The sequence below is a fragment of the Coffea arabica genome, chromosome 2e (assembly GCF_036785885.1).
Source record: "Coffea arabica cultivar ET-39 chromosome 2e, Coffea Arabica ET-39 HiFi, whole genome shotgun sequence".
In the NCBI taxonomy this organism is placed as follows: Eukaryota; Viridiplantae; Streptophyta; class Magnoliopsida; order Gentianales; family Rubiaceae; genus Coffea; species Coffea arabica.
The window spans coordinates 18,562,759-18,588,482 of NC_092313.1; the positions used below are offsets into that span (position 1 = coordinate 18,562,759).

The following is a 25,724-nucleotide window of genomic DNA, read 5'->3' on the forward strand; positions in this document are numbered from 1 at the left end:
TTATGACAAATTAATTAAAATGGAAGTGCATAATTTTGCTGCCTGCGAAAAGTCTGGCCTTTTGATTCTGAAATGAAATACAGGTCGTTAACCTAATTTTAAATATGAATCTATAGATGGGACCCAAGTCCAATTTGGTGAAGACTAGCGTCCAACCCGGTTCTACTGGCATTACCAATACTCGCATCAACAACAGCTGTCCACCAGGCAGCTGTGTCCAATCCAACTCATCTGCCGCCCCAAGCTTCCAATCACAACATTCGTCCATACAACATTACTTCGCTTGGAGTAGTCACCAAATATCTAGTAAAAGAAAATAGTACTAATGTTTCAAAAAAAAAAAAGTTCTTTACACTCCATATTTTATTATTTGCACTCTCACTATTTATTATATCATATAGTCTAATAAATAAAAATTATATAATAAAAATGATAGTGAAAGTGCAAATAACAAAAAGATGAGTGTAAATATAAAGTGTATTTAGATAGTGTATTATTTGAAATATTATTTAGATTAATTACTGTAGCATTTTTTGGAATGTTATTTATGTGAGATAAAAAGATAGTTGGGAATATAAAAATGTGGATTGGAAAATATGTTTATAATGCAAGCGAAATATTATATGAAATAATTCAGTAATCCAACATTTTTTTAACGAGCAGGTGATATTTGTATTCATTAACAAATTTAAATAACACTTAATTTAGTATATAATGCACACATTTACATTTATTATTAGACCGTGGATTTGACACTTCTTTCAATTTAACTACATCTTGTAGAAAATTATGCCTAATTTGGATTGCGTTTTTTTTTTTGTAGAAAATTTTTATAAGTTTCCTTGAGAATATTTTTGTCATATTTTTCTAATCATTTTCTTATCTCACGCACATCACATTTAAAAAAAAGAATGTTACTATATTTTATATTTCTAGAAAAATTCCTAAAAACTTACAATTCGAACGGACTTTTAATATTTTAGTCTCATCCAATTCAACAACCAACGAGGGAGTACTTGTTAGCTAAATCAAATGATAATAATAATAATAATTATTCATGTGTTTGGATAGCAGATTATTTGAAATAAATTTTTAAAAAAATTACGATAGCATCTTTTTTATATGATATATATGGGATAAAAAAAATATTGAAAAATGTATTTACTGTTTAATCAAATAAATTTGCACGAGTAATTGTCTATCCAAACAGAAGAGAAAAAGACAAGACTCGAACACTCACTCCCATGCAAGCACATCCAATCGTTTGTACTGCTAATTAATTAATAAGGAGATGCTAATTTCCAAAAACACACGCTATACGTTACCAAGAAAGCAAGAGAAAGATAGCCAATGCTGCCCTGGCACTAGATCACCATTCGTACGTGCACACAGCTCATTCCGCACGCTTGCCCATGCAACGTCAATCTGGCCCCGGCCACTTTTTACTTCTCTTCTATATCCTAATGTCCTGTAGTAATATTTTCCAGGTCCTCTCTCTCTCTCTCTCTCTTCTCTTCTGTCCATCAATCCTGCTATTCTCCAGCCTGTTCTTAACTTTTCTACTCTTCCTTCAGTCTTTATCTTCCGCCTCCGCAATCCGCATCCCCACATCCCTTATATCTATGCCCTCCCCAATAACTGCCTCTCCCATTCATCAACTGCGTTCTACATCCTTCAATTCTTTTCCAGACGGACCAAAACAATGGATCCTTGTCCATTCGTCCGAATTGTGATTGGAAACTTGGCGCTGAGGCTTCCTTCCCCATCCTCATGGTCTAAGTCAACGACCACCACGACCCTGTGTTACTGTAAAATCAAGCTCAAAGGCTTCCCAACGCAGTATTCGACTGTCCCGTGGCTCTCTCAGGAGAGTGGTACTGATGCGATTGAGCACAGGATTCATGCTGGGTTTAACTTCAAGAAGTTGGAGTTTGAGAAACTTGTTGAGAAATCGGCCGCCAGAGGTGGGACTTGTGGTTTGAAGATTGAGATATATACGGGAAAAGGAGGGAATACTTCTGCAGCTTGCGGGTGGAAGTTGGGTGGGAAACTTTTGGGCAGCGTTTTGGTGCAGCTGGACTTGAAGGCAACGGAGCATAGTAATAAAGGGTGCGTGATTCAGGATGGATGGATTAGTACGGTGGGCGGTGGGAGTGGAAAAGGGGTTGCGTTGCACGTAAACGTGAGAGCTGAGCCAGACCCAAGATTTGTGTTTCAATTTGACGGGGAGCCTGAGTGTAGTCCCCAAGTGTTTCAGGTCAATGGGAACGTCAAACAACCAGTTTTCTCTTGCAAGTTTGGGTTCAGAAGTTGTGGAGAAAGAAATTTGAGATCCAGGTTGGTTTTTCTCTTTTTATTTGGGCGTAAAAACTGCTATTACTATTTCCAAATTTCAGTTTGTTGGTGGTTGCGTTTTAGAGATGTTTGTTCATTAAAGTATTTGGTGGAGTTGGGTTGTATGTTAGTAATTGTATGCGATCTCAAGTCTAGTGATACTGCTTGAGGAAGTTTCAGCTAAATGCGTATCGACTTCAATCGATATAAACAGTTACAAGAACTTACAGACTACCTTCCATCTTTTATTGGGGTCGTTCGCATGATCGTCTGTTGTTCTAAAAGAATAAAATTAGGCTTGTTATAATCGAATTTCAGAAGGCCTATTTCGTTGCATGATACGCAAGTAGATGAGCTTTTCATTGAATTTCCCTCCTTGCTGACATATTTGTTCTAATCAAAGGGGTCCATGTAATTTGATAGTAAAATTGTTCTTCAAGCATGTTGATTGCGCTTTATTTTGTGAACAGTGATCATGAGAGTCATTTGTGCATGTTTTAACTTGTAGTATCGATTAATTGGCTTACAATCAAATGATGCGAATGGTGACTAAGTACAAATTTTTCTTCATACAGATCATCTATGTCAGAGCCAAACACCAGAACTGGCTGCTTCAGTGCATCATTTCCAGCGGAAAAAGAACGACCCTTGAAGGAGCGAAAAGGGTGGTCAATTACAATCCACGATCTATCTGGTTCACCGGTTGCCGTAGCATCAATGGTGACACCATTTGTTGCCTCACCAGGCTCTGATAGAGTGAGCAGGTCGAATCCAGGAGCCTGGCTCATACTCCGCCCTGGCCACGGAACCTGGAAGCCTTGGGGGCGGCTGGAGGCCTGGAGAGAGCGGAATGGTGGTGACCATCTGGGCTACCGCTTTGAACTTATCCCTGATGGCAGCATAGACACCATCACCCTGGCCAATTCCTCATTTAGCACCAAAAAGGGCGGAAAATTTAGCATAGACATTGCTACTGGCGGCACTCCATTGACCAGCCCCAACAGCAGCTTCGATTTTAGTTCTGCTTCTTCAGGTTCGGGGTCAGGGTCAGGATCTTGGGGACAACTGTTGTATAGAGGGTTCGTCATGTCGTCTACCGTGGAGGGTGATGGAAAATGTAGCAAGCCGGAGGTGGAAATCGGGGTGCAACATGTAACTTGCACAGAGGATGCAGCAGCATTTGTGGCATTGGCGGCTGCAGTGGACTTGAGCATGGATGCTTGCAGGTCATTCTCACAAAAGATTCGAAGAGAATTAAGACAGCCCGATCAGGAATATTAACCAAAGTTTTAAGTTGCCTCACGACGGCTTTTGCATTTAGTTACTTGAGAGTTTTTGGATTAGCGATTTTAACTAACGTAAACTAGCTACAGTTTCAACTGATGATTCTTATATAGTACTAGTATCAGATAAAAAGAGTGTACAGTGATTGACAGCGGTTGTAATTTTTGTTTTGGCTTCAAAAATTTTATTCATTGTGTACAATTGTTGTTTGAATCTTGAATTAGAGTAGTAGTGTATTTGTTCAGAGCGGAGATGGATCGAATTTTTTGTGTGGTATCCGAAATTAAAGAAGTAAGTGCCTCTCCGGGTGGGTAGGTACTGGCACTATTTTTAACGAGGCTGCAAATGCTACTGGTTCCATGTTTTTTTTTTTTTTTTTTGGTCGATACAGGAATGTCCGAACTTTCGAGTCCGATTAATTCTTGCGGCCCGAGAGAGGGTGCGTCAATTCATTCCAAGCACATTAGTAGGACTCGAACTTTGGTGAACATGTCTAAAGAGGAATAATCACACCGGTCAAGCTACCTGATGGGACTACTGGTTCCATGTATGCTAGCTGTTCTTCTTGTCTGGCATGGTGCTCACATGGCTGGCATGATTCTTTTTTTTTTGAAGGAGGGCCGTTTGATTCTTTGAACTCGTCCTTTGGCACCGTGACAAAGAAGCAAATAGGAGTATTTATTTGTCTTTTTCTTGCAAGAATTCTACAGTTAAATGGCCCTTCAAGTTGGTACTGTTAGCTTTATTCCTAGGTTCTTTATCAATGGCATAATTGCTTGATGTCGACGGGGACCAAGCCAAAAAAACAAAAAGAAAAAATTTTCAGGTGGGAACAACGAACGGGGGACTCTGCTGTGTATTTGCAGGTCAATGCAGTAATCTATGCAAATGAACCTTGCTAAGCTGGAATGCAATCAAAGCATAGGATATATGCAAAGTGAAGCAGCCGTGGCTATTCTAGAATCACCCAATATATATATATATATATTAGAAAAACGTTTTAAGTAAATCAAGAAATTCCTGAACCACTGGTGCCGGTCCACCACCAAGGCAGTAGACACCAGAATTCCCAACAAACAGCCAATAATCATCACCATCATCCAGGCTGGCGACTGCCCAAAAGTCCACCCACGCTGGTAACGTAAGGCATGAGATCGGTCGAGTTGATTTTCGGGCTAACACGTGTACCCACTTCGAGTTTTCATAATCAATTCCAATTTTATGGTGCAACCTGCCAAGTGTGTTTTTTGAGTTTTTATTTAAAATTTTACTGTAATTTAATATAAAAGTTTTTTAAAATTTGTTTGAAATGTGTTTTTTTTAATATTTTAAAGTTTATAGTTTAAAAAATTTTAAACTTTTTTTAGATTACTGTAGTTAAAATTTTTAAAAAAACTCGTAACAGATAAATTTAACAAAAAATTTATCTACCAAACAAGGCCTATAATCATTATACTTTCCCGGGTCTAAAGCACCGTAGACGTCGGTCAAAATCTTTAATAATAATAATAATAATAATAATGAAGACCGTAGACCAATAGACGTGAAGATTGGCAAGGTCAAAGTCACGTTGCTTATAAAAGAATAGTACTATATGCTATGATCCAGGCAGGCATACAGTCAAAAGATGAAATGAGAAAATCATCAACCACTGGGAGAAAAACGCCCTTTTCTTCTAGTAGTACTGTAGTAGTAACAATAATGAGCATCAGAATAAAGAACATTTTCCACTTACAAAATTAGAATTTAGAAAGCCACCAGAGCCCAATAGGGACAGAGCAGGACAATTGCGGGCGCTGGCTAGCAGCTAGAATGCTGGATTCCTTGAAGAAACTGGCCCTATTCGCGTCTTCAATATTCAGTTCTCTACTTTCGGCCCAAATTCCCAATTTCTCGAGTAACATTAGCCGCATATCCTAGTTAAAATTAAAGACCATCATCTTCTAAGCTTCATAATTGCGTCCCCCGGAAAACAAAAGCATTATCCTCCGGTTGTCAACTTGCAGAACATTCATTACATCGGAAGGCATTTTGAGATTTTGGATGAAGATTAGAAATGAAGGAACAGAGGAAATGGATTATACAGTTTCATTCTTAGATAACAGTTTAATACTAACTTGTTACATGTTGCCCTCAAAGTTGAAACAACATCCGTAAGGCCATATACTGTAGGGAGTGATTGCATTTCCAATTTTCACACTATAACAAACACTCCTTAAAAACTAAAACCATTTCTAGAAAGATGAAAAAAAAAAATGTGAGAAAACAGAATGTGAAAGCATAAACAAAACTAGCCAAGATTCCTATCCTCCAAACATTCATTCTGCTGCAGCATCTTCATCGTGGCTTCCTTCAGTCTGTATCTCTGGCAAAGTATCTAGGTCTGTCCTAACTTCTTTCTCTACCAAGCCCATCGAAGAATCAGATGAATCAATAGGATCATTTTGGACTTCTTCCGCATTCTCAGTTTTAGCAGCATCATCATCCGTTCCATCTGCAGCTCCATCACTAGTGTCTCCCGACTTCTCAGCCTCAGTTGCATCGTTGGTTTCCACAGTTGAAGACCTTGAGTTATCCTCCGTTCCATTGGATGAATTACCAGACTTCTCTGACTTAGTAGAAAGTGTAGTGTTGTCTGTCTTTGAGGCCTCCCCTGAGTTTGAATCGGAACCCTCAATTTTGGAGGCTGCTGTTGTAGTAGAATCAGTGTGACTGTCATTGGAACTTGAGCTATTGTTCTTTCCCTGATCTAAAGGAATAGTGTGCAGGCCAGAGCCATCTCCAGAGGTCGTATTCTCTGTTGTGACATTCTCAGACTGCGTTCCTGCACTATTCTGCATAGACAAACCATCAGCACCTCCACCTGCACTCGCTTCTGTTGTGTTGTCGATTTGATTGAGATGATTTGAAGATGAAGAGACATTATCGGGCATGGATCCAACATTTGCCTTGCCTTCATTGGCTGTTGTATTTGGAGGACCTACATTTTCTGCCATCTCTCTATCTTCAATCTTTGAACCGGTTGTTTTCTCAGCAACATCATTTTCATGGGTATTGGTCGCGTCTTCACTTTCTACAACATTTTCTGCAGCAACTTCATTGGAGTTTTCCGAGCTTCCATTCTCATTTTCAGCACTATTATCTTCAGATTCATGTGTCACTGCACTGGAAGCATCGTCTGCCTTGTAATGTTCTTCTCTTGCCTCGTGCTCTTTTTCATCATCGTCATCACGCTCCCCCAAAGAGCTATCATTCTCCACCTGGCCACTCTTATCTTCAGAATCTTTCTCTTCGTTTTCCTTCTCATCAACCGCTTCCTTCTTCTCTTCCTCTGTCACATCCTCTTCGCGATCAACCTCATCCTCTGGTTTATCATCTCCATGTTCATCTATCTCATCATCTCCAATCCCTCCACCTTCATCTTCTTTCTCCTCAGACTTCTTGTCATCAGCATGTTCTTCTTCATCATTCTTATTTTCCTCCTCTTCTCCAACATTTTCTTCTGCTTCTTCCTCTTGTTTTGTACTAGTTGTATCTGTTTCCTCCACTCTGGGATGAAGATCTTTCCTCCCAAGTTTTACAACCTCGCTGCTATATTGTGCCTGTTCAGAGTTCTTCACATCAGTTTCATCGAATTCCTTCTTCTTATCATGTGAACGCTTGACTTGGTATACTAACCAAAAACAAACAGCAAGAAGGAAACATATTTGCAAAACATGTTTAACTTTAATTCCTCTAGATCTCTGACTTCTGCTAGGTGACTGCTTGAACATGACTAGACTCGTAAGAATTTCTTCAGTGCAGCTACTGTCTTCTCGCTCTCCAGGAGGCTAAAGTGAGTGAAGAAACTGCATCAAGCACAACAGATATTGCACATCAAGAAGAGTTTTAGAAAGCAATTAATTAACACAGAAAGGAGCTATTCATTCAATGACGTTCAAGTGAGAGAGTAGGGTAATTCCACTGATGTCACATAAAATAAATAGCAAATAGCACAGCTTTTATTCCCGGAGAACAGCCTCAACAATAACAAGCGTTTATGGCCTCAATAAGGTCCTCACTATGCAAAGTGACTGCAGATACTAATTATAGAAAGAGAGAGATATAGAAAGAGAGAGAAAAGGGTCTCCAGTTTTGCACATCGTTACAGGAATCTGTAATTTGTTATTATTAAATTAATAAGCTTTGCTGCTAAGGTGAAAAGTGCCTAGCGTCACGCCCACCTAATAGTTAGGCCAAGCAATTAGCAACCTTAAGTTGGATATAATTGACTTTTAAGATTGTCAACTGGCACCACCCATGGTTTTGTATTTACCAAGTCTAGCTGCATGAACGCTGTAAATTCCTACAAAGGAGTCACGGTGCAAGAGAAGGGATCAGAAAGGTAGTTTATTTAATTGCATGCCAAACACTACTCGTACCTTTATCAACAATAGAAAGAATGAAAGAGGAAGTGTGGTTGAATTCACACCCAAGTCTACCATGTTGTAACTGAAACCTACATCTATTCACCCTGCCCTCGAAATATATAACAGCAGACAAACTTTACCAGACTCCAGGAAGCAATCAGTTGTATAAAAGCTTGTCTTAGATACTAAGGTGCGATAAACCTAAAGTCACACTATTGAAGAGGGATCCATACCAGGCCCAAATGGCAACAAAACTCTGAAGCAGCCAACTCAAAAAGTTCCCCAGCAAAAGATGAATCCCACAATGGTTCAATTCAAACAGACTCCTCAAAGAAATACTTTAACTCACAATGGAAACTTCCTAATCCTAATAAGCAACCACAAGTCAAAAGCTATAGACAACAAGTAGAAACCAATATCATCACTTGCTAACAATGTTTTAAGGCTGAATAATTGCCAAGTTAAACAAGCTGAAAAAGCCCCTTAACCCGCTAGAGAGTCGAAATAGACAGAGCTATATGGCAGCCTCATCATCAATTCTGACGAGAAAGGACAAGTCAAAACTGCCAGGGGAACTACTCCCATTTAAGAACAGAAATTGCAAGTAAATCACAAATAGCAATGGAATTAGAGTTGACAAAATCATCCATGACCAAATTAGTCTTCTTTAAGCCTTATCACTTCTCCTACTCGATCTGAATCATGCTAAAGTGGATAAATTTATAGCAAGCCCACAAGAAACCATCATCCCAGAAACAAAAGAACCCCAGAATCTCTCATGCATTTACGAACTCGCACTATTTACAAATCCAAAACTAAATTTTGCACAAAAATCGAATTTTTACCAATTAACAGGCAAAACCCACTTCCAGAAACACTTAATTAACTAGTTACAAGGAACAGATCAATGAACAAATTCTCATACATCATCATTGCAATTCTGGCCCATCTTAGACATGTAATAACCCCAACTAAAAAGAACAGAAGAAACCAAGCAATACTTAATCTAATAAACCCAATTCTTACACTCAAACAAGCATGAAAATTCCCTAGAACCCAGTTAATAAAAACAACAACAGATAAACCAAGTACAAAAGGATTTAAAAAAAAAAAGAAAAAAAAAGGCACAGTTACCCGCAGAAGAAGAGGCAAGAGACTGAATGAGTAACCCAGAAAGCAAAGAAATTTGGGCTTGAAATCTAAGACCAAGAAAAGAGAAAGTAATAGATTAGATTAGACCCTTAAGTGGTAGAGTAGAATTAAATGGGATTTTTATAAACACTAATAGCATAATAAATGAGTCAAAGGACTTAAAACTGCCAAATGGGATTTTTGGGGGACGTTATTTTGATGAAGGGGAGATTTTGACAGCTCTCTTCCACTATTAATTTCGGACGAATCTAAAAAGAAAAGAGGGACAGAGTTTTTTGCAGCCGTTTTGATCTTGTGATTATTGTGCGGCGTGGAGTTACATGGGTACAAGGTTGAATGGGCTTTTGCATATATGGGTACGCTGCTTATTTTGTTTTTGTTTTTTGTTCCCTTTTTCTACTTAATTTATTACAACTACTTAGTACATATTCGTTTGAATTAGTTATTTTTTTTAAATATATTTGAAATATTTTACTGTAATAATATATATGAAAAATTTTTACGATAAATATTTTTTGTAATGCTTTTGAATGTGCTTTGAAATGTATTTTGAAATATTTTTAAAGTCTAAAAATTTTAAAGGTATTTTTTAAAAAATAAAACTGCCACCCACCAACGTCGCCCTTTTCCCCCTCTTTCTTCTTCCTCCTTCTTCATCATTTTCTTCCCCTTTCCCGCCACACCCTGCCCTTCCCTTCCACCTCCTCGATCTAGCCTCGATTTGGTCGAGGCCGAGGTCGCAACCGAATTTGGGGGGGACAGGAGGAGGAGGGGAGGGATAGGGTGCATGTGACAGAAAAGGGGAAAGAAAAGGAGGGGAGGAGGAAAGAGTGGAAGGAGGAAGAGGGAGAAAAAGTGAGGAGAGGTGGTGGTGGTGGTAATGGTAGATGGAAAAAGAAGATGGTGTAGATTTTTTTTTTTGATTTTTTTGAATATTTGGAATTATTTTTGATATATTGTATGAACGTGGTATTTTTTGAATTATTTTTATTTGTATATTACTGGATCCTTGTAAATGAAAAATTTGTTTTTTTTTTTAAAAAAAAATCGATAATCCAAACATATACTTTAAGTATTTGTTTATTGAGGAAATCTGGTGTGGTGGATCATGCTTCTTCATGATCAGCAACATGTGATCATGTTCGTTGCCCGTGGCGACAATTGGCTTTGCTTTATTATCATCGGACTATCCTAATTTACTTGATCATGTGACGTGCCAATCGGTTGCTGTTAACAACCAGCCCTTTCGATCAGTCCGACGTCGTCTTTATATTTTGCAAATTTCCCAATCTTGAATTTCATGTTTGCAAAATTCCCAATCTTGAATTTTTCAAAAAATTTCATGTTTGATAAAAGTAGCTTCCCTTTCCTATCAAATAAGCCAAAACAAGGGGAAAAAAATCAAGTTCAATTGGACTAATACCACTACTATGTGATTCATGCCAATTTGGCTCTTGAATTCTCAATTTTCTTTAAAAAAAAAAAAAATTTGATCCGTGATATAGTTACTTTTTTTCCAGCGTTAAAATGGATCCAGGTGTCCAAAAAGACACGTAACCGCGATCCTAGCACCAATGAATGCAATCAACGTCAAATTTCCTGCCAAACAATTCATTTCAATTGCAACTTTTGCTTATAATAAGCATAATATTTTGTTGACAAAGTTACTCCAACACTTGATTCCCATGCCCGATGAGGTATCCGGAATAAATGCAACTTATCAAAGAAGATGGCAATAGTTCTTGATCTTTCAATGGTTTAAATTTTAGAAGTTGACCATGAGGACGTAATTGCTACAGGAAACTGTTTTTTAAGAATTGGAGGCCTGATCTTTAAAAAAAATTTAAAAGTACTCTGATATGGGCCTGAACGTCTCTTTAATTGCAGCGCACTTTGGTTGAAAGCGTGGTCGTGGGCTGCGGAGAATAACTGAATACACAGGTTTAAACTTGAGATGGGCCTAAGAGTTCGTACTTGTATTTCTAGCAGACTTAAAAAAGCGCTTGGGTGTCTTCATCTCCCCCCCCCCCCCCCCCCCCCCTTTTTCTTCCTTGCCAATTTTAAAAAAAAAACAGAGAAAAAGAAAAATGACGGAGATTCTCTGCCTCCATGAAGACGGCAACTCTTTATTTTTTAGATTCAAGTCACCTATAGACGATTTTTTTTTTTACCAGCTGACATAGACAAGGATATAAGTGCTTCTGATGCACATGTAATCACATCAATCTGAATAGTGCAAGTCAGTCAGTCGGAGGAATTCTTGATAAGTTGCATAATAATTCTTGATAAGTTTGCAGACCTGTTTTTATACGTCAAGCTTTTAGGTAGAAAGGCTTAGCGAATGGTGTGTGCCTAAAGCGAGGAATATGTCTATCACACCTTCTTCATTGCATGGAACAAGACAGCACAGAACGAGATGAGTTTCTTTCTTTGCCTTTTCTGCAAGTAGGTGGGATTGGGAAAAGTGTGGTCTTGCTGAAACCAGACCTAAACTAAAGACATAATTCTTGTATTATAACGTGTCTAGCTGAAGTAATCATGATCATGTACATCTAACTACATTCAAGAAAAACCAGGACCACATAATTAATGATACCACTACATCTAACTACATTCATTTGCTTCCCCCCAAAGATATTCTTGCTTAAGCTAAACTCTTTTGATCTTGTCTTCAGCCAGCAGTCCATGCATGCAATAGCTATATATATATATATATATTGCGGAATCCCTTCTACCTTCTACTCGTATACTTATTTTGAAAGGAAAAAGAAATGAATGCTTCTAGGTTCATTTTCTTGATCGGCATTCTTTCCATAGAATTGATCCAAATTTCTATTGCTTCCGTGGTTTCGGCAGGAGATTTTAACAGAGACTTTTTCGTGACATGGTCTCCTAGCCACGTTAACACTTCTGCGGATGGCCGAGCAAGAAGTCTGAAACTCGATCCGGAGTCAGGTAATATATATTTTGCAAACATTCAGAAAATTAAAGAACAATTTAGCACAGTAATTATTCAATATGTCAGATAACAGTTATATATCTAACTCTTCTTTTTTTTCGTTTTTTCATCAACAAAATAATTGTATTGTATAGGTTCTGCTTTTGCTTCAAACGACATGTTCTTATTCGGTCAGTTCGACATGCAAATTAAATTGATACCGGGGAACTCAGCAGGAGCCGTTGTAGCCTTTTACGTGAGTAAAAATGCATTTTCCTGGGCTGTTCGGTTTTCCTTTCACACGTATTGTTGAGGAAATTAAGTGCTTGGTTGTTTTATAAAAATGCAGCTTAGTTCCAATCAACCAAACCGTGATGAACTAGACTTTGAGTTCCTTGGCAACGCGGACGGGCAGCAGCAGCCATACATTCTTCAAACAAATGTATATGTCGATGGCTTTGACGACAGAGAGGAGAGAATAAAGCTGTGGTTTGATCCAACAAAGGACTTCCACACCTATACCATTTTGTGGAATATTCACCAAATTGTGTAAGAGACTACAGCTTTTGTTCCTTGATTGTTGTTCGTAAGATTTCAGCTGCTCTATAATTAATTCGGTTAAATATCTACTCTTTTGAACTTCCAACACACAGCGGGAACTTTTGCTCGAGAAGCAATTTTCCTGTGGAGAATCTTATATGTAGCCTTAATAAACTGAAAATCTAAAACAATATTTGCTCAACTAGTATATATATTGATAGATTAACCTTAGGAAGTTGATACCGTGCCGAACTAGCACGCGTATTTTAATCTCAAGCAAAATAGAAAGACAACAAGAAGAAGAGGCGGTGATGGAATCCTTGTACTATAATGATGAGATAATCGATCGAGTTTTGCTTTGTTTGGTGACCTCTTAATGGGTGCAAATGATACGCTTAAACATACTTTGCTTCCACCAGTTTCCCTAACTCTTTTGTTGAGAGGCAAACTGGCTCCATATGTTTAATCTAGGCAAGGAATGCTGTCTTCATACTTTGGGGCTCCTAAATTAGTAATTTTTGTTGAGTATCAGTGCTTGCAGCGTTGTTTACTCATATTTTGTTGGATCTAATCTAACATAAAGTCATACATTGGATGGCAATTGAACAAACTTATTAATTTGGAGTGAAATTTACGTAGCCAAACCAAACTTTGCTAGTAGCATGCATATGGTATATTATATTTATAGCAGCCAAATGGGAGAAACAAAAATGCTTATGACATGCAAAATCTTGTTTCGAAATGTGCAGATTCATGGTTGATTGGGTTCCCATCCGGACATTCAGAAACCATGCAGATAAGGGAGTGGCATTTCCCAGGTGGCAACCTATGGCCCTCCAAGCCAGCATATGGGATGGCAGTAGCTGGGCTACAGGTGGAGGCAAAGACAAGATTGACTGGTCGAGAGGTCCGTTTATAGCTTCATTCCAGAACCACAAGATTGATGCCTGCATTTGGAAAGGCAGTGCAGGATTTTGCACGGCAGAAAGCCCTACAAATTGGTGGAACCAAGACCTATCCAACTCTCTCACATGGGCCCAGAGAAGGCTATTCAGATGGATTAGAAAATATCACGTCATATATGACTACTGTCAAGTTAGGCCCAGATTTAAGAACAACCTACCTAAGGAATGCTCCCTGCCCAAATATTGACGCAAAAACACGTTACTTTTTTTTTCCAAAGTTTCTTCTATAATTCTTTATGTTATAAGTTTGTTCCACACTTCAGAAAAGTAATGCTTTGTTGGAAATGTGATGATTATCCGTTTGTGAGCCCATCATCTAATGGGCCTCCACAGCTTTCAAAGTTCATGCCGCTCAGTGAAGTACGCATCCATCAGACATCTGAAGCACACATGGAAGGAGTGGATGGACCCCACAGTCTTTGACCAACAAAAAAGAGAAGGATTTAGTAAACAAGGCACATCCATTTCAGTCAGAAGCGAAACTCGGCCATTCCGTTTCTTATTCTATTTTCCTTGTTAACTAACCCATTCTTTCAAACAACTGCTTTAGCGCGGGAACATTTACACAGTGAGAAATAAAGATTAATGAGAGAAAATCTTCTCCTTTTATTTTTATTTTTACCCTCTTTGCTAATCAACTAGAAGTGGAAAATTCCAAGAATAAATAGATTAGCTTTCTTACACAATTCGATTACACCGGATCTTAATTGTATGCATAAATTTATCTTCTGGAACTTCATTATAATCCATCAAGATAGGAAAAAAAAAGAAGAAAAGAAATGCATAAAATGCATATGGATTGAATTTTCACAGCAACAGAAAACATGCTCATATATTCAAGGATCTTGTTACTAGGAAAGGAAAGTAATTAAGAGTAGACGATCGGCTATAGCGGTGTACAAGCAGAGATTTGATAAATTTCTCTCTAGCTACTAGTAACTCCAGTTGATTAGCCGGAGTTCATTTTATTAGTGTTAAGGCTTCGATGCATTTTATTACTTAGTATTAAGGCTCCCATGCATGCAATGCACATCATTAAGTTCAAACTAGTAAGGACGTTGGCCTATATAGTTGCCGGGAGGATCGTAGCTGCAAATGACGAACCACCAAGAATTGGTGCACTGAACCCGAGGCGGACGGAATCGCGCCACACCACCTGGGTGTAATGCAGGCACTGTCCACCAACGCAGGAGTTGGAAGTGTAGTTATAGTATGGCTTCTCGGCCACCCACAAGTTTGCTGCGGCAGTGCCGGTGAAAGTACCGGTGCCCTTGGCAAGATTTTCACCGTAAGGGCCTTGCGAATGCACGAGATTGCAATCACTAATCCTTTGGTTGGCGTAGTTTTGTGCATATGCAGCAACTGTTGTGTCCCATGTCATCGGCCCGACGCCCACTTGACTGCGGGCGGAGTTGTGGACATTGAGGTAGTCCTGCGGTGAGTTTTGGGCATGGGTGGGGAGAACACGAGCAAGAAATGCTGAGCTCAAGAAACAAAGAAGGGATAATGAGATTCTGCACGATTCCATCGTTGATTTGCTTTGATCATTACTGGGACTTGAAATTGATTGGATGTGGGAAGATGAACGTTTAATGGACTTTTTATAGGCGAGTCTAGGCTTATCAACATTCATGAAATTACCAACTGGGGTTGGGCCAAGTGGTAAGCAGCTTGGTTCCGCTTAAGCAGGTCTCGGGTTCGAAACCTGGCGTATGCAGCTATCCTTGTTGGGAGACTCACCCACCACAGCCAGGTGTGCGACCCGGGTCGACCAACGGATTAGTCAGGGTAAAGCCCTGGATACCGTGGCAGGCAACCAAAAAAAAAAAAACATTCATGAAATTTGTGAATGCCATGTGCAAAAAAGTGCATTCGTTCGCCTCTATAAGCAATCCCCAAGTCACCTGAACGTAGGCATCTATGAACTAAGTGTTAGAATATTTCCCAGTGTGGCACTTTAGGATAAATCGAGAAAACTTGCCTGTTCAATTAATCTACCGAAAGAAGAAACTGCTTGTTGCTTAAGTCATGGATTGGATGGAATGAATGTCGATTTACAATGTAGATGTGTAAAATTAGTTAGTAGTTCAATGCACATTACATGTCAATATTGAGTAGCAATGGTATAAACATTTCCATGAAATTTATGGATTTCTTGGAACATATAATTTAGATATTCCACTCCTTTTATGGTGCCGATTTTTTTTTAAATAAAAAGCTATTCCGTTCCTTTAATGGTGCCCAAATTTTTTTTAAAAAAAAGAGAAAAAAGCTATATCACACCTTTTATAGTGCCAAAAAAAAGACATGGTTTTTTTTTTTTTTTTTTTGTCACAAGTCATTCCTAATCAAAAATTGTGGGGGGGGGGGGGGGGGGGAATAAATTTGGTGAAAATTCATTAGTTCAAGTTGAAATACTTTCATATTTCAAGAATAATATAGATTGCTTAAGAGGATTGTACCTGTAGAAATTTTGGCATACTGCTCATATTGACAAGATGCGTCTTGTGATAAGAAAATTAGCATGCTTTCTCTTTCTGCTTTATGGGAATCTTGTATTTGATTGTTTCTCAGTGTGTATTTGTAGGAACTGGAAATGTTACACAATGTTGAATTATGAATTTCCTTATCAAAGCTTGGATGGATGTCATATATGTGTTCTTACGAATTATTGCAAACACTCTCTTGAAGCGATCCTAAAGTTTCATCTTGTCAAAAGTGCGGTTCCATCCCTGAAATAGAGGGTGTGATATTAACCGGGCGAAGTTTCGCAATTTCCCGGTGTTCGCAAGGAAAAGAAAAGAAAGAACAAGTGGAAGTCAATGTATTAAATTGTGAAAATACTGTTAAGAATTGTAATTTGACCGCATTCATTCTTCTTCTGTTTTATTTTATTTTTGATACGATTACAACTAAGTCACAGTGGTAGAATCAATACAAATTGACTTACAATTAAATTTTAATGTCTCAATCTTGATCATAATCATGAGACCAAATCCTCATCCTTGCATTCATTATGCTAGCCTGCTGAAATGTTTGATGAATGACTGGTCTTAGGAGTACGATCGAGTGGACATCTCTGACTTATCTCTCTAACATTAGCAATTAATAAATCAGACCAGCCAGGCCTTTATAATTATTAGGCTTCCACACTAACTTATGAACAACAAATCTTGATCCTTACGTTATTTATTTCTGATGATTTACTGAAACTACGTAGTCCAAAGCTCGATGGTAAGGACGTTCTCCTACATAGTTGCCAGTAGGATCGTAGTTGCAGATGACGAACCACCATAATTTGTTGAGGCATTGAACCCGAGCACACCCTACTCGGACCGAATCCCGCCACACCACCTGCGTGTAATGCAAACACTCTCGTCCTCCCACGCACGCGTCCTGGTGATAATCGTAGTAAGGCTTCTCCGCAACCCACAAGCTGGCTGCTTCAGCACCGCTGAAGTTTCCATATCCCTTTGCAAGATTCTCTCCATAGTCCGTGTTCGAATGTATAAGATTGCAGTCACCTTTTCTTTGATTGGCATAGTTTAGGGCGTATGCAGCAACTGTGTTGTCCCAGGTCATTGGCCCGACTCCCACTTTACTGCGGGCGGCGTTGTGAACGTTAAGGCAGTCCTGTGGTGAGTTTTGGCCATGGGATGGAAGAATAACAAGAAAAGCTGAGCTCAAGAAACAAAGAAGAGATAGCGAGATTGATAATATGTTAGCTGTCATGGCGGCTTTCAGATGGATGGTCTATGAAAACAGATGGATTTAGATTGTTTGGGCAATTTTTTTGGTGGGGGCGGGGGGCAAGAGATTGCATATCAGTGTCTAGAGATTACCTGATTGCCATGAGCAAGAGGCGTAGCATAGATTTTGCCACATTGTAAGTAACTAATTTGCAAGTAATCCTAAAGTCAAATTAGCACCGGCCGTAATGTTGAGCAGTGTTTAAATAATTAACAGTGGCACTTTTATATTAATTGACATATATAGAAGACTTGCATATATATTATCCCTAGCTACCAAAAACAAGAAATCACGTGCTGCTTAAGTCAAGGATTAGGGTAGAGTTCATCTAGATTTACTACATACATGACTACCCAGTCGGATGCACTTTTCCTTGTATTAAGATTGGGCTCAAGAAACCCTTTTTCTTGCAGCTTCCCAGCTCTATCTTCCAGGCCAGTGTTTTGAACTGAACATTCTACAGCACATTTAGAACTGGTGTGATTGGTTTAGTTATATATGTTTCCCTAATCCCTACTATTAATTCTTTTCTATTTGGTTAAAGTTGCAAATATTAACACGCCTTTATGATATTCAGAAAAGACCACATTCAAGGAGATAAATAGTAAATTTGGCATAACACCCACCAAAATATCGTAACTGAACTTCTTTCACAATACAAACAAATCACTAGGAATTGAGTCTGAATTTCAAGATCTAATTTAATTAACGCTCTATGCTTTCAACATGGTTAAGCAAAATTTGTGCAAAAAGTATGCAAAAGACTTCACCAATTAGAGGGAAAAAATTACATTCCAAATTAAATCAATTAGTTCAAATCATTTGAAACGGGGTTAATTAGTCACTTATTTTTGTTCATGAAATTTTATTAAATATGATAATTGACACAATTCACTCATTAGAGGAAAGAAATTACATTTGATCAGGTTCAAAAAATATTAGGCAGCTAAATGGTATTATAATTTATATATGGATTAATTACATTTTCCTCCCTTGAGGTTTAGCCAAATTACGAATCAAACCTTAAAATTTGGCCACATAACAAAACAACCCTTGAAAACCATAAAGTAACAAAAGATTCCCTCTCGTTATTCAACAAATGTTGACCACTTCATTCCAGCACTGTCAACAGAAAACAAGAACCTAAATGCCCAGTATTCCCTTTACCTCTAACCTTTCTACCAATCTTCTTCTTCCTTCTCCAGAGCAAAACACTTGCAACACCACCGACTCTATTTTTGCTGCCATCAACAACTATCATGTTCTTTCTTTTCACATTCAACCCCCAATTTACTACAATTCTATACGAATTTTCCAGGCTAGATTGTATTTTACAACCCATCAACAAATTACTTCCAATTTCCATACAAGCTCAAAGTCAACTTATAGCCTTAGATTCCAAAATACAGGGAAAAAAAATAAAAATTCAAATGAGTTAGATCTTGCTACGAACTTTGCTAAATCTAAATTGTGAGCATCAATGTGATTAACCCAGTCATAGCATGTCAAATCCGTAGAATTTCAATAACCAATGTGTGAATATCTGCCCGTTTGTCAATGGGTTTGATAAGGTATGGATTTGTTTCCAGTTTTTCTCATGAGTTGGTTGGGCATGTGACTCCATAGGACGAGTGAGTGTTAATTAAACAAATAACGAGCATGGAGAAAAGATGAGGGATGTGGTGGTGCATTAAGGGTCCGTTTGTTTCGATATAAAATATTTTTCATGAGAAAATATTTTTAGTGAAAGACATTTTCCATGAAAATATTTTGATATTTCATGATTTTTTTATGTTTGGTTAACTTTTAAAATATCATTTTGACAGAATATCTACAAGTACTCTAACTTGTTTATTATTTTTAAAGACATAAACTGATTCTTTCCCAAACTAGAAAGCAAGGTCCCATATAAGAATATGTAGTAGTGATACGAAATCGATAGTTTGGGATGTTAAATTCATAACTCATGGTAAGTGGGGAAAATAACTTTAGAAGATCTATTGCGTAAGTTGTTTTCCACTGGAGGATGTAAATCATTTTCCTGAAGAAAAGGTTTTCAATGGACTAATTGCATCCAAACACTGGAAAATTCATAAAGATTTTCCAGAAAATATTTTACACCGAGATAAATGGACCCTAAGTGAATTTACAGAAGTTGGGAAAAAGGCAAAAATTTAGAGATTGATCGAATATGAGTTTGAGAAATAGTACAATGAATGGAAGGTGGTCGTTACTCTTGGTCGATAGTAGGTGAGAATCTGAAGACAATGGTCTGGCCTCTTCTTTGAACATCCTTTTTTTTTTTTTTTTCTCGAGGATATTAGTTTTCTTTAGTGTTCTTATTGTTATTTTCTTTTTATATGGAACTTTTTGGATCTTTTCTTTCTAGTTTCTATGCTCGTTGAGAAAGAAAAATATTTTTATTTATCTCTTAGAACCATTTTTACGTTATACTTGAGCATTTTTGCCTTGACTACTGCTGTCATTATATTTCTAGTTAGATGGTATTTTTGTCATTTTATTTCTTCCGTCCATTGAGTTCGGATGGCATCACTAATAGGGGGCTAGATGTTATTTCACCAAACTTCAAGGTTTGTTTCGTATTTTGGCTAAACCACAAGAGAGGTAAATGTAATTAACCCTTTATATATATCCAGCTCATCGTTTGTATTCAAGATAGGTACAAACTACACATGGAAGGAAGCAAGGGAAACACGCATCTTTAGATAGCAATCCATTCTTTTCCATATTGCTTTCGTATTCCTGGATAAGAACCTCCTTTTTGACAAGTCCGTCATTGGATAAATTTTGATCTGGTCAATAGATTGGGCTAAAACTTGATTAATATTGAAAGCTCCATTCATATTTTCCCTATAAACATGGCCCGACTCTCACGCTGATTTCTCCAGTGCCTCACAAATTTTAATTAGTAGATCCGGTCTACTTCAGCTGCTAGAAATATTTTTTGAATTTTTGATGAGTTATTGTATTGAGACAACTGACCATTTTTACTTCACAATAATCCAGGCTGAGTACGGTAATATAATTATAAGGTGTTTGACGCCTAATTTTCTTGGCATAATTTTCAATTTTAGGCTTGGAAGTATTTCAAATGTAAGGGCTACTTTCTTGTCCTAGCTCTATATTTGTTTATATCTCACTAAGCATAATGACTTTATTGCACGACACGACTTAGGCCCTGTTTGATAACCCGATTCAACACTTAAATTTAATGTATTCAGATTTTAATATATTCAGACCGTTTGATAACAAAAAATTAAATATTTGAATTAAGTAAGTGGCACTGAATTTTTTAAGCAAAATTTGCTCCTAAAATTAAGTGATAAACTATTCACTTTTCACTGAATGCATTATGCACTCAAATGTATTAGATTTAATATTTAACAATTCAATAACTTAATGGATTCAGATTTCAGATTTCAGATTTTAGATTTCAATTTTATCAAAAGCACCCTTACTTTACTAAACAGTATTTATGGGTGTTACTCTTTGTTTAGTGCATAGAAGTGCATACTTTGGTCCCTCCTAGGCTCGCATTTGCTCAATAATTGTGAAAGAGGAATCAAGATTTGGATTTATGAATAATGACTTTTCTTATCCAAAGAGAAGTATTACGTGCAATGGTCAACGCATGGATAACTGCATCTAGGATAAAAATTTCAACGAGAGAAATTTTCTTCCAAGAATCGAAGACTGGAGTTAAGATTGTGCAGCAGTAGAGCTTTTGCTACACAAGTGAGTGTTACGCTCCTGTTATACTTTTCAAGTTAGTGCAAGTCTTCCAATTTTATTGGGTTGATGCAAACTACAAATGGTATACAAGTTACACAAAATATTAGTTTGCATCACTTTAGTGAAAACGCGCACCTAACATTATAAGATACACATGAAGGGTATAACACAAAAATAGGATTCGGAGCCTGATTGAGCTCTAACCACTCATCCTTTATAGAAAGATTGTGGAAAATCGACTTTTTAAGTCTTCAGGGACCTCTTTTTACCATTTCCCTTGATTCCCCCTTAATGTGTAGACTTGTAGTCTTTCGTTTAACATGAACTTAAAACCAAAAATTGAATGTTAGGAATCCGTGTTTTGTGCCGATCTGTGCCCCATCAATTCTTAATCTGGAGTTGTCATGGATTGAGGGCCAGTTTTCCTTCCTTTTTCCAGGTCTCAACTAAGCATAATTAACCGGCCTAACTTTCGTCCTAAGATACATTCAATTAAGCCCTTTTTTGGTTTATGGTTGTTTCTTTCTTTCGCTTTCTTCCACGGTCCTCCCTAACATATCGAGTTCAATTATTCATTAATTATATAGAGATTTGAGTTGTAGCCCTTCATCTTTATTACTCCACCGGCGGCATGCATGTTATCGAAGTCCGGCCGTCTGGATGTTCACATTCAAGTTTAAGTGAAGAATTATCACTTAAGACAAGGGGTATGCGAGGACTAAGCACTGAGAAAGACAAAGATAATATGTGTCACCAGACAAACATAAACAACAAGTATTGCAAAATGTCACCTTATTTCATTCTCTTTCCAAAGCTAAAGCTTGAAAGAGTATACGTCTCATAATCATTAAGCAAGGCTTTAAAATATATGTCCCTGCTAATAAGGACGCTGACCAACATAGTTGCCAGGGGGATCATAACTGCAAATCACGAACCACCAACCGTTATTTGTGCATTGAACCCTAGCACAGCCCAGACGGACCGAGTCGCGCCAAACCACCTGAGTGTAGTGCCCGCACTGCTGCCCTTGAGCACATGTGTTGGAGTTGTAATCGTAGTATTGCTTCTCACTTACCCACAGATTGACGGCATCCGTGCCCGTTAAGTCTCCGCTGCCTTCAGCTAAGTTCTCACCGTAACGGCCGCCAGAGTGCACCAGATTGCAGTCGTTTATCCTCTGATTGGCGTAGTTTTGTGCATAGGCAGCCACCGTGTCGTCCCAAGCTAGCGGGCCAACACCGACTTGTGCACGAGCTGCGTTATGAGCATCGACATAGTCTTGCTGTGAGTTTTGAGCTCGAGACGGCCAGAAGATTGCTAGGAGAATGAAGCTAAATAATGCTAAGGAGATCTTAGGCGATCCCATTTCCTACTACTTATTTTTTCTGCTTTGAAAATACAAGAGCAGCGAAGTTGTGCAATTCTGATGCAGCCTATGCATGAGTTTATATAGGGAAGGATGTTGGAAAGTATTGCATGTTTAGCGTTTGAACTTTCAAAATAGTGGCTAATATTTCCGCATGTATTCGGAAAACTGAAAAGCCGCCACTGTGCTACTATGGTGACTTGAAGATTATTTCTGCCGTGGATTGTGGGTAACTTTGAATAGTATTAACCAAACTATTAATATATCCTTTTGATTTTCGTAGAAAGTGTTTGATGGCACGCATGCTTTAGTTAGAAATTTAATTGTAAGATTGAGCTTTAATTTCTGGCATACATATTCAACATCAAAGAACGTAACTTGTATGTCTGATAACGTAAAATTTTGGTCTTTAGGAATAAACCGATTACAGACGGCGCCGAACCTTTTGTATTGGGTGCGTGAACACTTCAAACACCAATTACGAGCACTTAGCTACATTTTTTCATCTGACTTTGCACTAACAGGATTTTCTCGTTACACGTCTAATTGTGTGTAACAAAAAAGAAAAGAATTTTTTTTAAAAAAAGTTAATGTTCGACTGGATTCTGGTAGCCAGGTACCTATGGCTATGGCATGCATGGGAGATTGCTCTGGACAACGCCTAAGGCAAATTATGTGTGACTAAGCGTACACTTTACCTTTCCAAAATTTTTTTTTTATTTTAAAAAAGCATAAATTACCTTTCCTTTTGCCCCGCAAATTATGGTTGCATTCCTAACATTACTGCATGCGGTTACTGGAAAATGTCTATTCAAAGGAAACTTGGAAAAAATCCAAGGAAAGGAAGACAAAGAAGAAGTGTTTCACTGCTATCTAATTATCTTCCAATCCTTGACGTGTGGTGTTACTTTTTTTCTCAAATTAAACTATAATAAAACAAGTGCATGGAAGATTAGCCTTTTTTCTTATTTTTGCTATTGTTGCAGAAGGAGTGGCGGGCGGAGAGGTCGGAAGAGAGGCAATTGCTGTGGTAATGATGGTGGTTATGAGACTTTTAGGTAGAGGAGAACGGTGTTGTGGAAAAGATAGCTACTATAGGTTTTTTTGAGGATGAAGACACAAAGGGAACTCCAAGCTTATAGTTGCAAATTTTGGGCAAGTTATACATTCTTTTACTCTGGGCAGAAATACTGTAAGAATTTTGTTCAGGTTGTATTGCTAGGTAGAAATATTTTTTTATTAGGATTGGCTATAATTTTCCTCTTTTATTTTGACAAAAATATTAATTAATTAGCAAATGGATGAAAGGGTGTTTTCATAAATTCATGGCCAATTGAAGATAGTTGGGTGCTGCAACTAGAGGTTGAGAGGGCAAGGTGCTATGCAAGAATAGTTGACGGGTGGAAAGTGCATAACCCTAACCTATATGCATCTTGGAAGGAAGTGTTTTACTCTGGAAAAAGGGACAGGCATTGTAATAACGGCAATTTGTGCGTTTCAACGAAGGAATATTCTATTCTAAATAATACGAAGTACAAACTAGATGATGCCCACTTTTTTTGATTTCAGGAATTCTTATATTTATATTTATCGTTTAGAATATATCGTGAGTTTTAATCACTTTTTGTAGATAAACTCTTTAACAAAATGTAAAAGCTTTGTTCAATTATGTAAATCACTTTTAATACATATTAAATTTAATCCAATTTTTTTATAGTTCCTACACAAGTGATAATTAACACGATATGCTGAGCCTTACATTTTATGTGGATCCAATTTTTTATAGGTCCTACACAAGTGATAAACACGATATGCTGAGCCTTACATTTTCTGTGGATCCTATGAATGTGATGTGATAAACACGATATGCTGAGCTTTACATTTTTTTGTAGGCCAACTCTGTCCATCAGCCTTCGATTGCCCCTAATTCATACTAACAAACCACGAGTCATGGTGCGAACGCACATATTATTTTCCACAGATAAGCCTAGCGAAGGCTAGCTTTTCCCTTCAATGTACAAGATAATTTGTCTCTAGGAATACTCCAATTGCAAACATACCAGCTATGATACCAAACTTTTTGTTTTAGCTGCGTGAACCGTTGAAATACTAATATTACGAGCACTTACCTTCTATTAAACTTTGCACATGCACTCATAGGATTTTGTAATTCTTACAAGTAATTTGTGTGGAAAAAAGGAAAGAAAAAACTGTTAATGTGCGACAGGGTTCTGATAGGCAAGTGGTACCTTGCTCTGGACAACTAATTAAGAGCAAATTATGTATAATTAAGTATACTTTACCTTTCATTTTGTCAGACGAGTTTATGGTTTTCCTTTAAATTTTTTTTTAGTGTAAGCGGGAGATCTGAACTTGGGAACTCTCACTCACACTCCCACCCTCAAGTTTATGATTATATCCTGACATTACTGCATGCGATTTTATTAAGGTTTATATCATATTTAAGGGAGGACAGGAAATTGTGTATTTTTTTAAAAAAAAAAGAAAAGAAAAGCTCTAATGTGAAAAAGTACAGAAAGAAAGGAGATGAAGTCATGGAAGACTAGGAATTCTTCCACTACCATCTTCCAATCGTTGGATAAGTGGTTAGGACCCAATCCCGATACCTTTCAATGCACGTCTGGTGTTACATTTCTCTCGAATCAAACTGCATGCATCTCACAAATCATGATTCACGAGTTATAATGTGAATGAACATTATTATTATCCACAGCTGAGCCTAGCAAAGGCTGGCTCTTTTCCTCAATTATTGTGCAAGTTAATTTGTGCCGGACTTCACTTTCTAAAAAGTGGCACGTGAAATCGGAATTCTAAAGTAGCCCCGCTGGTCCGTGTTTCCGCCAATCAGGCAAATGATCTCCGGGAAGTAAGCAGCCGATGATAATAAACGCATAAGAGCCTCTACGTCTTAAAGGTTCTTGTACTAGTTGAGGTGACAAAAACTTGATTTAACCAATTTTTTAGACTACAATACCTTAATTAGGGTTTTTGAGAGCTCCATTGACTTGAAGTCTTCGCCAAGACTTGCGCGACGACTTCCCTTTTACGATGGGTCGTGAGACAGGTAAACATTATTGGTGAGGCAAAAAGAAACCATTAAGGCTTTGCGATCAAAGATGTACGTAGCAGGGGAGCTTTCCAGTTCTCCTTTATTCGCTTAGGACTTTGACGTGATCAGAGATGTGCATCAAGTCGTTTGGATGGGCCAGTTC

At 37.9% G+C, this 25,724-nt stretch overlaps 6 protein-coding genes across 8 annotated transcripts; 2 read left to right on the forward strand and 4 right to left on the reverse strand.

The window, feature by feature from the left end:
• The first annotated feature begins 1,474 nt into the window (after positions 1–1,474).
• LOC113731560 (uncharacterized) lies at positions 1,475–3,862 on the forward strand. Its single transcript, XM_027256891.2, has 2 exons — positions 1,475–2,337; positions 2,910–3,862. Exons 1-2 carry the CDS (start codon positions 1,703–1,705, stop codon positions 3,613–3,615), a joined length of 1,341 nt encoding a protein of 446 aa, XP_027112692.1. The 5' UTR covers positions 1,475–1,702; the 3' UTR covers positions 3,616–3,862.
• Positions 3,863–5,675: 1,813 nt separating this feature from the next.
• LOC113731561 (uncharacterized) lies at positions 5,676–9,528 on the reverse strand. 3 transcript variants are annotated; one of them, XM_027256895.2, is made up of 3 exons: positions 9,162–9,528; positions 7,297–7,466; positions 5,676–7,220 (listed from the first exon to the last, which is right to left on the reverse strand). In XM_027256895.2, exons 2-3 carry the CDS (start codon positions 7,321–7,323, stop codon positions 5,937–5,939), a joined length of 1,311 nt encoding a protein of 436 aa, XP_027112696.1. In that variant the 5' UTR covers positions 7,324–7,466; positions 9,162–9,528; the 3' UTR covers positions 5,676–5,936. The 3 variants fall into 3 exon arrangements, with proteins under 3 accessions (XP_027112696.1, XP_027112693.1, XP_027112694.1); XM_027256892.2 differs by having other exon boundaries at positions 5,676–7,466; XM_027256893.2 differs by lacking the exon at positions 9,162–9,528 and adding an exon at positions 8,261–9,128 and having other exon boundaries at positions 5,676–7,466.
• Positions 9,529–11,946: 2,418 nt separating this feature from the next.
• Positions 11,947–14,231, forward strand: LOC113733497 (probable xyloglucan endotransglucosylase/hydrolase protein 10). The gene is made up of 4 exons (XM_027259870.2): positions 11,947–12,134; positions 12,273–12,373; positions 12,467–12,666; positions 13,407–14,231. The coding sequence occupies exons 1-4, from the start codon at positions 11,951–11,953 to the stop codon at positions 13,807–13,809; spliced, it is 888 nt and encodes a 295-aa protein (XP_027115671.2). The 5' UTR covers positions 11,947–11,950; the 3' UTR covers positions 13,810–14,231.
• A 454-nt stretch (positions 14,232–14,685) lies between these two features.
• On the reverse strand, positions 14,686–15,150 carry LOC113729655 (basic form of pathogenesis-related protein 1-like). The gene has a single exon (XM_027253913.1). It carries the CDS (start codon positions 15,148–15,150, stop codon positions 14,686–14,688), a length of 465 nt encoding a protein of 154 aa, XP_027109714.1.
• Positions 15,151–16,811: 1,661 nt separating this feature from the next.
• On the reverse strand, positions 16,812–17,405 carry LOC113728690 (pathogenesis-related leaf protein 6-like). Its single transcript, XM_027253062.2, has one exon. It carries the CDS (start codon positions 17,352–17,354, stop codon positions 16,812–16,814), a length of 543 nt encoding a protein of 180 aa, XP_027108863.1. The 5' UTR covers positions 17,355–17,405.
• Positions 17,406–21,902: 4,497 nt separating this feature from the next.
• LOC113731564 (pathogenesis-related protein 1A-like) lies at positions 21,903–22,552 on the reverse strand. Its single transcript, XM_027256901.2, has one exon. It carries the CDS (start codon positions 22,489–22,491, stop codon positions 22,003–22,005), a length of 489 nt encoding a protein of 162 aa, XP_027112702.1. The 5' UTR covers positions 22,492–22,552; the 3' UTR covers positions 21,903–22,002.
• Positions 22,553–25,724: the final 3,172 nt, after the last annotated feature.